At 38.4% G+C, this 13,910-nt stretch overlaps 1 protein-coding gene across 3 annotated transcripts in view; it reads left to right on the plus strand.

Annotated features, from left to right (window-relative positions):
* Positions 1 to 13,910, plus strand: part of RABGAP1L (RAB GTPase activating protein 1 like) — a 233,114-nt gene that overhangs the window by 39,093 nt on the left and 180,111 nt on the right. For all 3 annotated transcript variants that reach the window (XM_066324697.1, XM_066324696.1, XM_066324698.1), the window contains exon 12: positions 11,800 to 11,893. In XM_066324697.1, the coding sequence (XP_066180794.1) occupies positions 11,800 to 11,893 (94 nt within the window). The remainder of the gene's footprint in view (positions 1 to 11,799; positions 11,894 to 13,910) is intronic.

The raw sequence follows: 13,910 nt of genomic DNA on the forward strand, positions 1-13,910 counted from the left end.
TCTGAGACTTGTTTGATAGGGTAGACTTTAAATAATTGAATACTTTTTTTCAATATTGCTGTTACTGGGAAGGATGCAGCTGTTCCAGAACGTGATGAATGCAGCACAATTGGGAATAACATGGATACTGTCCTCTTGGTACTAATACAGAATGGCTTTATCTTATTACAGAGAAAAAGTATTCCACTTTTGTGGCGTATGGACCTAAGTTTAACTTTGGTTTAGCTCTCTAGTGCTAGTTTCCATATTTTAAATGTAGACTACTTCCTAAGAGAAGACATTAAAAATGTGATGCGCCTCTGTTCTCATGGAAACCACATTTAGAGTTGTGTGCCGAGAAGTTCTTTATGCTGGAGGATATGCAGGTTCAATGAGTCATTTGCAGTTTTTCTAAATAAGTCTCCTCATTCTTTTTTTCAGGGTACTAATTATGATGATGGAAAAAAACCCCTTGAGTTTACAATGTCTTGTCTTAGCCTTGGAAGAAGGATTTTTCTTTTTTGATGTTAAGTGTGATAGGTACCTGGCTATATAGGTTATTTTTACTTCTCTCTCTTTATTAATCTTTTCTTTACTTCTTTCTTATATGCCCACAGAAATATTCTTAAAATTGATTTCAAAAGCACTATACATTTCATTTTTCGTGTGTAAGAATGCCTTGTTTCTGATTCCTGTGTTCTCTGCATGCATACTGGGATGTCTTGTGCCATTAGTATATGAATAAAGATGGTCATAAAAAAGAAGGCATTTTCCAGTTTTTTTTTGTTTTAATGAAAGGCTAAAAATGGTAACTGCCACTAATGATTTTAAATAATCACTAACTTAAGTTAGGCCTAGTATCTTTCAACAACTGCCTGTAGAAAATGGAGATCATATACTCTCTAAATAACATTTTTAGCTTATATTTTTTCCTCAATTAAGCTTGATTTTTCATGGGAACAGCTACATTAAAAAAATAAGACCTTTTGTAAGATTATGCAGTTGTTACTTAGAGATCGTTCAGGTCAACCTCACTTTTGTTTTTTAATTACTAATATTGTAATAGATATTTCTGGCAATCCTGTCACTTTAGATCCCTTGCTTTGGAGGTGATAATTTAAAAAATAAATTTAATTTTAATAATCTCTTACCAAAACCTAGAATGTGAAGTGCATTCCTTAATAAGAAGCTTTCTATTAAATCGTAAATATAATTTAAAAAATATTTAAATGTATAATGAGGAAATTCTTACACTTTCTGGAAAGGTTTCAAATAAAGTGGATTTAAGTATCAGCTTTTATTAATATGCAGAAAAGTTCACTGTTTATATTTAATCTTGAGTAGAACCTTGTAACAAGGTGCAGAGCATAGTTGGTTGAACTCCTTTTTCTCATTTCTGGAGCATTAAGAAATCTGAATTGATGGTGTGGGTACTGCAGTATTGAAAAAAGCCAAGCTCAGAGAGCATTTTATTGTAGTATTGTTCTGCAGAGGATGAAGTGGCTGGCTGCACTTGGGAGCTTAAGGACTGGGGAAAAAATAGCTTTCCAGCAGAAGCATTTAAAGGGGATGTAGTCCCAGGAATAAATAACAAATGGAGAAAGGAATGAATAGGTTGGCTGCTTTTTTAGCAGCTTTTTAGTACTTGCTCAGACCATATGTGAATGATGACCTTCCTTTGGTTCTAATATTTGAATTATTTTATTTTTTTTAATGATACATAACACTTCAAGGGAACACCAGATAACTCAATTTGAGTTTCTTCTGGAGTCAGGATCAAGTTGGAAGGTTAAGGATCACTCTAAGCAGGAGCAGTTCTGTTCAAAACCAGAGAATATTCTTTAAGCTGATTGTTACTGAGTTGAAGATACTTTTGCTGAAGTTTTCTCTGTGTGTCTGGTTTGGAGCTCTTGTTCCCATCTGGAGCTGGCTGCAGAGTAAGCACAGAATGTTGAGCAGATACCCTGAAACAGGTAAAAGTTAATTCAGGTAAAAGATGACTTGGCTACCAAAAAGAAGCTTCTGAACATGAGCTGTAGGGTGCTTCTGGAACGCTCTCAAATAACCTCCAGGAACGCAGAACTGTTTCCATTTGTGTTCTGTTTGCCAAGAGAATAAATAAAAAACTGAAAAAAGTAAAACTTTTATCTTCCTACTCCTTCTAGCTGTCTGAGCACTAAGAACAAAGAGACAGACAATAGAAAAATTACCTTCAGGGCTATGGAAATTCAGTGTGGAGAAGGTAGGATTTGACATTGAAGATGGACATAGAGAATAAGGGACTGTGAAAGTTTCAGAGGAGCTCTGGGGGTGTTGTGCCAGGGACACAAACAGAAGGTGTGTGCAGTAGGGGAGAGGTGGGCAATGCTGAATCATCAGACATGATCGGCCAGAGGAAGTCTGAATGCTGTGTCAAGTGTTGTGGGTGGGTGGAGGCTGTTTTCAGTACTCAGGAAAGCAGAGGAGTAGAGGAGGTGATGTTTTAGGAGTGAATAGAGCTACTGAGAGAGTATTTAGTGATAAAATAGGGGTTATGATGTGAACAGATGAGCGTGATTGTGAGAAAAATCAACATGACTAGTGTTGGAATAGTCAACTCTGCATTTTAATCCAAATTAAAAATAGCTTTATGCACTTCATAGGAACTGTTTCTTATATTAATCCAACATAAAGTATAGTTGCTGGGTCCTAAATAAGATCAGTTAAATCTGTCTTGAAACCTTTTTGCTATCTCCATAAAAATGAATCAGAACGTCACAAATCCTAAATTCATGAGGCCATTCGGCCAGTAACATCTCCGGACAAGAATCCTTTCTGCAGTTCCACAAGACAAGATATTTAAAATACAGGCACTACTAGGAATAGCATCTAAATGAAAAGAAAATATTCCTGACAAGCCTGATGTCATTTTCTGGACTCTACTGTCCATAAAATAATCCAAGCTGGATTATTTTCACACCTTACCAGTTCACTTCTGTTATTAAAAATTGTAAAATAAATGCACTGAGGTGACTTTTACAGCTGTTATTGTGCTGCCAGGAGGAATGTGATCATGTGATACTTTCCTTAGTATATAAAAGAATACTGAGTGTATATTTTTAATATGGTGGCAGTTGATAGTTACAGTTGTATTTAGATTTGTTCATGCAAGTATGGCCTTTGTGTCACAAGGTGAGTATTTGAAATGCTTCAAATTTGAAACACTTCTGTGGGTTGCAGAAGTATTTAATGAAATTGCAAGGTTATAAATTAAAAGGAAAATCAGGGATTTTTAAGGTTTTTTTGTGCTCCAGGAAGGGGAACACACCCAAGGAGTGTAACTAACCCTGAGGTCTTTTATCTCTTCTTCCCTAGTGTCCACTCGACACTCCTGCTTAGTGTGTGTGGAACACTCTGTAGGGATTTTTCCTGTGGTAAAATCTGTTCCTCATACTTTGTGAGGCTCAAGACAAAACTTAATTCCCTAATTCTGGCCTGCAGTTCAGGAGGGCTCCAGGGAAATCTGTTGATGCCTTTGGTTTATTTTTGTAGAACGTTAGAAAAAGATACTTTCAAATAAAGGCAGGTCTTAATTCTGTGGGATCACAGTGAATTCTGTTTCTTGGATTTCAGGCTTTTTGTTTTTTTTATAACTTTCGTAAAATCTCTTCAGATTGTGGTACAAAATAGACACAAAATGAGCATAAATTGCTGTTTTCATCTTGTGTGGAAGCAATTGCAGATTATTTTGAATGATTTGGGTGCTTTATTCATTAGTGGTTGTCTTTCCTTGTCTATCTGTAATCAGTATGAAAGCAGTCTGAATAAGGATTTGCAAGCCTGCTGGCTTATTACGAGTTCAGATTTCTTATTGCTAAAGGATCTCAGGTTTTCAATCATCAATTTTGGGTAGCCTCAAGCTGCCCCTGCTTAGATAATCGCACATTTCATATAAATAAAAAAATGTAACCACTTTTGTATAAAGATTGTTAAAAAGACTATTCTCAACCAACAAATCCCCTAACCTCAGCATGAGATTCTTCTCTTTTTTAGTTTTGGTCATCATCTTTCTGGTATTTTATGAGTGTAAGTGCTTTCTAATCTAAGTGCCTGGCATACTGCCTCAAAGCAGGCAATACATAACTTCTCAGTGTTTCTAACACTGATACTTGTTTTTTCTCATTGATTCTATCAACTATAGGAGTAGATTCTAATCTACAAATTCATAAATTACTAATGCATTGCCTCAGAGTTGTGACAACACCTCCAATTTTGTTTTCTTGGCTGTTTTCTGAGATGGCAGCACTCAGACAGCATGGTACATATGGAAAATGTTTGTGTTTACAAGGCTACCTCCACTGTGCAGCATTTAGTTGGCTTTGTCATCTGTGTGGGAGCAAAACTACTGAACTGAAGCAATAATTCTTCTCCACTTTCTTTTATTCAGCTTTAAGCATTTGTACATCAAATTTAGAGATGTCATGGTGGCTCAATTTTATGTGCAGTACATGAGGAGAGGATCATCTCTTGGATGCTCAGTTAAGGTTTATGTTTGGGACATTTTAAAATAACTCTCATTTCATATGACACTGATGCAGGACCTGTGTCAAAAGTATATGACATAAAACAAAGTGTTTTAAAGGTAGGGCATATAAGGATAGAAGATAGGGTTTAAAATGCAGAATTGCTGTTTTAGAAAGAAAAAAGGTCATTTTGGCTGGCCACTGCACACAGCCAACAGGACAGGACTGCTCTCAAGTACAAGCGTGAGTCCTTTGGGAGATTTTTGCACAGTCCTCAACATGTGAAAACAGAGCATTATGGTATGCAGTGAGGGGAAGGCAGAGGCCATCCAGCTGCATGCTGTGGCACCCTCTCTGTGTTTATCAAATACAGGGTTTGGGATTTAGATTTTGTGTTACATAAAGTAGCAAATTAATTTGTACCCTCTTTGCAAGGTAGTAAAAATTTTGTGGTTTGTCAGCATTAGGTTTCGCCTGAATGATTCTAAGTGAAAAATGCATATGTTATAATTCATAAAAAGGAATGAGAATCAAAATGGTGGGTTTTTTCTATTACTGGTTTGCTTTTAGTGAAAAATTCTGTTGCCTTTATTTTTTGGTTTAGCTCTCCTAGCTGCCAAATTAATTTTTCAAATTAGTTAGGCAACTAACGTAAGCAGAAAGTTCTCGTGAGCAGAATTCAGTGCAAGTTGTCTTTGTTCAGATTCATTAATCTGTTGGGGTTTTTTTTGTTCTTGATTATTCGTCTTCCCTCTAAATAAGAGAATTTACTGAGGATTGTCATTTCATAAATCAGTTATTTGGGAGGCACCTGGAAATTCATGTGTGTTCATCAAAATATTCTGTGATGCACTAAAAGTTGGGTGTCTCTGAAAATCTGCCGTATTTAATACCAGAATGACTTTATGCCTTAAACTTTGTTTCACTGTAATCCTCCCTGGCAGAACTGTAGTTCATGCTCTGTATAATTCCCTGTTACCTTATAAATGAAAATTTGCCCCTTTTTTGGTGCCCTTTTTTTGCCCTTTTTTCTCACAATCCTCTTTTATCTTATATGTATAGAAAGGTTCCATGTCAGTAAGGCTCTGTCTTGTGCCCTGATAATATGCTGCCAACTCCAGCTCCTCCTTCAGTTTTGTTCTTCTCTTACATAAAAATCAGACTATTCATATTTGAAGTATTCCAATTCTGTTCCCACCTATCTTAAAAACCTGATTTCCTTCTCCTTCAGACTGCTCCAGCTATATTATTTTTTAGTTCCGCCTACTCTTTTTATTTCACATGTAGCAGCTTCTCAATAACACACATTAAATATCCTTTTTTCTCCTTCAGATTAGTACCCAAATATCACCTGTTCATTTTTTATCTGCTTTATTCATGCTTTTTTTTACTCATTTTAGGAAGTACTTCACTTATTTACTTCTATGCTCAGCATCTCTGAAACAACTGTCGTTTTCCACCTTGTTTCCATTTTTAACTGAAAAATGAGTTTGACTTCTGAGATATTGTCATATTTCAGATGAACTAGTAGAATTTTCTGAAGGAGAACTGAACTACTCATATAGCTATAGAGCAGCTTTTCTATTTGGTGTAAAATATAGATGAGGGGAGTATTGTTTAATACCAAATTTTGAAGTGTGATGAAGAAAACAACCATCCCAGACCAAACAAACAAAAAACTCTTTCACTGTAAAACTGGGAAGATGAAAAATGAAATCAAGCACATTAAATACCTCAATTTTTGTTGGTATGAGTCCTTCACCAGAGTTTATTTCCTCAAGCCAAAAATGGGAAAGCCCGTGAACAAAGTTGAGTCTGTTAACCCCTGATGGGAGAGAGGAACCTCTGTGTGGTCTGACTTTGCTCTGAGTTGGTTTCCCATAGATTTTGTTACAGTCTTTGCTTAACCTGTCAGTGCTGCTCTAGGTACTGGGGTTACCCTCTGAACGTGATCTCTATTTGATACTATCAAAATAAGAGATGGGAAAGAAAGAGGCCAAGATTTTGTGTTCCTCTTTATATGTTTCGGTTTTTTTTCTGTGGGGTATTTATTTATGCTAGTTACTGTGTGCGTATTTCTTCTGGTTTGAACACTGGATGCCTCAGTGTTTTGTTTGGACATCTCTCATCAAGAAAAAATACAGAGTGGAGGAGAAGATGGGAAATGAACAGAAGGGTGGAAAATTTGTCCTTTTAGGAAATGAGTAGAGAATCCTAGAGAAGGAACAATAAAGGCTAAGGATTTTTTTTTTTTTTTTTTTTGGTAGGTGAGATGAGCTAAAATTGGTTAGGAGAAAAAAATAGTAATTGGCATAAATTGCAGGTTAGAAAAAATTAGGCTTGAGCTGAGAAATACAGTCAAAAGAGCAGTAAAATCCTTGGAATGAATGGGCAAAATTATGTATATCCATAGAATGCCAATCTTCTTTTCTATTAGATTCACTCCTTTCTAGCTTGTTCTTGAGTGTCCCTGCAGGTTTTTTGAGAGAGATGACTTTTTATGTGTTTGTTTGTCTGTAGGTACACTCACAAAACAGCCTACATGCAAAATCTGGTATCTGGGGATCCCCTCCCCACCCAGGGGCTGCCTGTGCAGGCTTCCTTATTCATCTCATGCAAATGGCAAATATCTAAAAGAAGCAAGTGCCAGAAGGAAGTTCTAGTTAATCAGTCTACCTCAATCTTATGGGACTGGTTGTGGAGGAAGTACTCCTGAAAGTAGCTTCTAAACACGTGAATGTCCAATGGCATCATTGGGAACCCCCAGAATAGGTTTATGAGGGACAAATCTCTCTTGACCAACCTCATCACTTCCTGCGACAGGGTCACCTGGCAGCGGGTGCTGTGCTCTTTGGTTTTAGCAGGGGCTCCAACACTGCATCCCATGGTGTCCTTATGGAATCAGTGAGATAGGCACTGGACAGGGTGAAAATGATGTGGTTGGGAGGTTGGTTGGAACGCCAGGATGAAAGAATCAATTGGTGCAAAGTCTGGCTGGCAGCCAGCTAATAGTGATGTTTTTCATGGATCAGTGTTGGTATCAGTGCTGTTAAATGTCTTTATTATTCACCCATGTGACAAGACAGTGTGCCTCCAGCAGGTGTGAGGACAACAGCAAATTGTGGGGAGTGCTCAGTGCTCTGGAAGGCAGGGCTTCTGTTCAGAGGGACCTGGACAGGCTGCAGAAAGGCACGAAATAAGTAAGATCTTGTGAAGTTCAATGTAGGCAAGTGCTGGGTCCTGTATCAGTGACAGAACACCCTCGTGTGGTGAGACAGGCTGAGCATGAACTGGATAAAGAGTCACTTCTTCAGCAAAGTGTTTGGAGATGCCATCAGACAGAACTTTGCCAACAAGTCCCCAGCACACCCTCACGGCAAGGGCAGCTGAGCACAGCTGGTCCTTCACTCTTCCCTGGTTGAGGTAGAGGAGAGTCAGAAGGGTAAAACTGAGAAAACCCATGGATTGAGATGAAGGCAGTTGAGTAGGGAAAGCAAAAGCTGTGTGCTCAAGCAAATCGAAACAGGGAGTTCATTGGCCATTTCCCGTGGGCAGGCAGGTGCTCAGCCATCCCCTGGGAAACAGTGTAACACTGCCTTGGGAAGACCAATGGCATCACACTGCAGTTCCCTTCCTCCTTTTCCTTCCTGGTCTACACGCTGAGCATGATGCCCTATGGTCTGGAACATCCCTTGGGTCAGCTGGGGTTATCTGTTCTGGCTGTGTCCCCTCCCAAATTCCCTGTGCATCCCCAGCCCCTCACTCACTCAGGTCCTGGAGTGACCTGATCTCACAAGAGCGTGGAGTGGATCAGACCAGCTGATTTCGAGAGGTCTTTTCCAGCCCAAAGTATTATTCCATGCTGCTACCATACAGAGAGAGCAATGCTTGCTGTGGGAGTGTGATCCTTTAGAGCTTTAAAAAGACTCTAAATTCAGGGAGTTGATTCATGAGGCATGACCTTTTTGTGAATTTTGTGAGTCGTGTTGCAATTGAAAACAAAACAGAGTACCTTTGAGACTTACTGTTCCCTGGGAGTGATCCTAAAGCCCGTTTGTGTGTACACAAACTCACAACCCCAAGGTTTGCCCCTTTGAGGTGTCTTCCATTGTCCACCTGCTCTGACAAAGTTCAAGTTTTATTGCCCAGATGATGGCTCTGAGAGGTCAGGGCAAACACAGGAGGAGGAATAATATACAGAATGTTTAGAAGAAGGGATCTGTGGCTTTCCCAGCAGAATAAGGGTGGATTGAATCATGCTTTGGCAAATTCTGCTGGTTTGTATATGCTATGGAATGTAGAAAAAAAAAATCAAAAATCAGAAATACTTAGAGAAAAACATCTACCGTTAAGAATCCCTCCCATGGCATCTTTTTTCTTAGCTTATACCTTAATACTCTAAGAGGTTAGAATATGTAAATACTCTTTAGAATGGAAACAAATTCGATGTTTTTAAGGCTGTTTATTCTCTTCCCTTTGCCCTATTCTATTTTGAAGTTTGACGTTAGCGTCCTTTGAAAGGGAGCATATGGCATTTCTAATTAAGGCCTGAGATTTTGTGACATATAGCTGAATAATACATTTCAAACACTGCCAAGCCTTCCAGATGAAAGAATTTTGTGGCTGAAGCACTGGAGTGGATGTGCTGTGTAACACTGGTCTCCTTTAGAACTTCGAAGAATTTTGCCTGGAATACCAGCACAGTGAGACATCAAGGGCTTTGTTTCTTTAGTAGTCCTTGAGCTCAGTATTGGATCTGATAAGAGCTGCTGTGCTTTGTTGCTCAAAGGATTCAGTGGAGCTACATTTTGAAACATTTTGGTCTGCCTGGGGATTTTAGTCATCTTTATCAGATTTCATTCCAGGCTGCAGGGTTTGTTTGTGTGTATTTTCAACATTAACTCTTGTAGAGATGTGCTGTAGTTCTGCAGTCTCTCCAAAGAAATTCTAATCTCTTCCTTTCAGCGTTTGGTGGCAAATTTTCTTCCTTTACTTTGAACACCTAAAACCTTTCTGAAATTGTGGTTTGTGATAAATTCCTGATGTGAGCTGGGTTTCCTGAGGTTCTTAATACACACCAGTATCATTAACATACATCTTGTGTCTCTGAATAGCAAATGGGCTCATCTCAGAGGTTTCCTCAATTTTTTTCTTCTGTCTGTGGGAAGTAGAAGGGACTGCATTTATTATTGGTCCCTCTGACTCAGTTGTGCAAATCAGGAGAGAAGAGAATTCAACAAATATAATGCATTTAGTTCCTGTTGTTTTGTTAGTTACTGCCATGTCTGTGTGGTAAGTGAGGAAATTGGCCTTTACACTATTTTTGGTAATTTTAACGGGGAAGCTGAGTCTTTGAGTGTGTGGTTTTTTCCCCCTCAGGACACAATTGATTCCTTTGGTTACTGGGAAATCTGTCACTGTGATAGAAAATTTTAGTTAAAATTATAAACTTGGGAGTTTTAGATCTTCTAATTTCCATCTTTAGGTCTAGTGAATGCATGCAAAAGATTGGGATACGTTAAAATCAAGGTTTTTTGTAGATTTGTGATGCAGGTAGGTAGTTATTTTGTTTGGATTATTTTAATTGTAATTGGGAAGTATTTAAATGGAGGTTGGGCTGGTATTTAGGAACTGTAAAGCTGTGCAAGCAGGCTCCAAGCTGAACCCTTTCACCAACGTAGTGTTCATTTTGAAACACAGAGATGTCTTATATGCTTCTCTCAGGGCAGTGTTTTTGCTGTTAATTGTCCTTGAAATACAGTATATGCTATCCTTGTCCTCACAGCCCACTGTCAAATTCAAGCACTGATGATATTTTATTAATGACTTGTATTTGACAGCTGCTCAGAATATAAATTAGAAATCTGTAATTGAAGTGGGAATGATAAAGGTGAAGAGTTAACAGGGTAGTCGCACAAGTACTGAAGATCCTCTTCTACCTGAACTATGCTGTCAACATAAAGCTGGAGTTGAAGTGTTTAATGCACCTGAGGGAATTCAGGATATTAGATCAGCAATAAGATGTGACAGAGCCGTGTGGAGGAGAGTTTTGAAAGGATTTGGGGGGCAGATGTAGCTTTGGTTCTTCTTTTTTTTTGTTGCATTTTAACTCAGCATAGGAGAGGGCAGCCCTGGAGTCCTCCAACAACGAACTGTCCATGGCTTCAGCAGCCTCTGAAGGTTGCCCAGAGAAGCTGGAGCTGCACCATCCCTGGAAATGTTCTAGGCCAGACTGGAGAGGGCTTGGAGCAACCTGGGCCAGTGGAAGGTGTCCCTGCCCATGGCAGGGGGCTTGGAACTGGGTGAGCTTTAAGGACCCTTCCAAGCCAAACCATTCTGGGATTCTGTGATGATGATAAGGGGGCTGTGGCTGTGTCTCTTTTTGGCTTGTGTTTCCAGTAAAGACACTGAAAGCTGGACCCTGTCAGCATCTGGTGTTGTTGAAGTTACACTTGTTTAATTCTTATCAGCATTTTATTCAGATAAAACTGGAAAAAGTCCAAATAACTGATGACCATATTTGCATAAGGATTTGTCATGTGGAGTTAGACTGTCCAGCTTACTGTGGGCAGCTGCACAAGCCCATTAGGATTGGAATCCTAATGAACACTTGGATGGGTTTTTTGAGCATGCTATTCCAGGCCTACATGATCCCTTCTGGGTTTGGGTGTTAGTCATATAATGGCATATATCCCTCCCTAAGTGTTTCATTCTTAATAGTTAGGAGCTTTCATTTGTAGCAATCCACTCTGTTCCATGTACTTTACCTTTAATGTCACAGTATTTTTTTTTTCTTTTCTGCTCATCCATGAACTTAGTTCAGTAAAAAATACGATTTTGTGGCTCAGAGGAGGCTTCCTGAGCTCGGGGTACCACAGGACAGCCAGAGGGACATGGTGTAAGGAAGTAGCATTATCTACTCTGCTTTATCAGAGACTTCTCTTTATGTGAAGTCTGTGAGACTCCTCTTTTATGTGACTTTCAGGTAACACTGTGAAATTTATTAAATGGAGTGTTGACAGCCTTGAAAGTTTTCTCACATAATGATTTTCTAGGTCCCAGTCCTTTCTCTGGTTAGACTGCGGTGAATTATTCCTAGTCCTGTTCTTTTACACTTTATGGTAACTTTATTAATACACTTTTTGGTAAAGTCTGCTAAACATTCTTTATGATTCCATTAAAATGTTGTATCTTTTTTTGCCTTTAAAACGGATATATTAAAAAAAACATTGTCTGAGACTTGTGCATCTCTAGCATCTGTGCTCTTGAGTAGATCTGTACATGCTTTTGTTTTCTTGTCTTTTCTTTCTTTTTACAGACAGTGATAATGAACTCTCCAGTGGCACTGGTGATGTGTCAAAGGATTGTCCTGAGAAGATTTTGTATTCCTGGGGAGAGTTACTGGGGAGATGGTAATGCTTAATTTCTTACATTAGACTTTAGATATTAACCTTCTGTTTGGTTTATGACACTGTGCACTCCTGAGCAGGAGGTTTCAGATTCTTTTGCTTACACAGTTTAAAAACTAAAATGCAAGACACATTGAAGTGTAGGTTTTAAACTTAATTTAAAGGGGACTTGTATAGCTAACTTGGAGCTTTTTTTGACAAATCTTTCCCATAGCATGTGCAAAAATCTGGTTATGTTTGGTGTTTCAGAGTGTATTTGTATATGCTCACACAGCAGATATGAGTCTTCACAGGCAGAACTTTATGGTCATTTGGGGCTGGCTGTTAAATCCTCATGAAACTCAGTGTCGGGGTTGGACAGACAGCCACTCCCATGTGCCCCATCTAAGCCATGCAAGCCAGCTGGTCTACATTTAATTTGTTTAGAAGCGCTTTTTGTTTCTATTTTTGTTCGTGTGCTATATGAAAACACTTGAAAAGGAATCTAGAAAGACTGTGAATCCTCACTGAAACACTTTCTGGTGGTGAATAAAACCAAGAATATTTGTAAGCACAGACTTATGTTCTCAACAGTGTTATTTCTGTTGTTTAATTAAGTGCTTCAGTGGCAGTGCATACTGTGCCAAGAGAGGAGAAAGTCTGTCGGTTTGCTGCCTCAGAGAGACCTGAGCAAGTGCCAGAACCACTTACTTAGTTTTCCCTGTGTAAGTAATAGCTCCTGCTGCTGGAGACAAAAATAATTAGAGGCCCTTAATCTGAAATTGTCTGTTTCCTTTTCCTAACTCCAAAAAAGAGAGATGAACAACATTTTAAGGATTTATTTGGACAGTTCCTCCCTTTACTTGGCTACTGTGTAGCTGTGGAGGAACAGCCTCTTACTGCTCGCCTCATCTATGGCAATCTCAGACCAAGGTTTCTGGCTGAGGCTTCAGGGGGTTTTGCTGAGCTAAACTGAACCTTCCCCCTGGAACCCTCTCCTTCTAACCAGAAATTAGAAGTTTCTAACTTCTGAGTTTTTAACTATTTTTGGAACCTTCCAAGTTTTTAACTATTCTGTCACCCAAGTTTCTGACCTTAATCCAGGATCCAAGATTGGAAGATGCTACTTCTCAATTTAACTTTTTTAAAAAAATTCATTTGTCAGTTGATTCTTCTGCTTTTAACCTGTGTCCTTCACAAATACCTGGTCTCTGTGGATGAGCATGCTGAAGTAAAAAGACACTCACAGCTCATGGTCATAAAAGTTTCATGATCCTACTATTTCTTCTGTTTACTCAAATATACTGATCAACAAGACAAAGCATTTAAGACTTTTGGAATAAACTATTTTGGAATCCAAAGATAATTTACATATAAATCAAGAGAATTTAGTAGTTAAAGTAGCTTAAAATCAGTTTAAAATGGGGTGAGAAATGGGAGATGCCAGCCTGTTTGAAGACTAGCAAACATTTCTTCTGAAGTGTGTCAAGCAGTATTACCTCTGGAGAGGAATTCAAATCTGTAAACTACTTAAGTTCTTGAATAGTGTTATGTTACATTTGAAGGACAAAACTTAGAGTAGCAGGTGAGAAATTGTAAGAATTTGAAAACTAAAGATAGATCTAAATCTTATAGTGTGTTGAAAACTGCACCATATGTTAGTAGAAGATCTGTGCACTTGTAAAAAAAGTAAATAAACAAAAATTAACATTTCCATTTGGGGAATTGGTGTGCTGATTTGTCTCTTAGATAAAAAAATTCTTGCGTTTTAATTGCTTTTTGTCATTTCATTAAAATGTCATTGTAACCTATTGGACTCAGCAGAAACACTGCTCCAGGACTCTCTTTCAAGCATATAAACAGAAATAAAAATAAGATAATTTACCAAAAAGACAGAATGAACAATTGAAAAGTAATAGTGTATCTGTTTATTTTACTATTTACTGCATCCTCAGCATTAAAGTTGTTCTTGCCAGCTAAGCTGTTTTAGCTGACTGGTCAACTATTTCTTAAAAAAAAACCTAGTAGCAATGATCAATAA

The sequence above is a fragment of the Sylvia atricapilla genome, chromosome 9 (assembly GCF_009819655.1).
Source record: "Sylvia atricapilla isolate bSylAtr1 chromosome 9, bSylAtr1.pri, whole genome shotgun sequence".
NCBI classification, from domain to species: Eukaryota; Metazoa; Chordata; class Aves; order Passeriformes; family Sylviidae; genus Sylvia; species Sylvia atricapilla.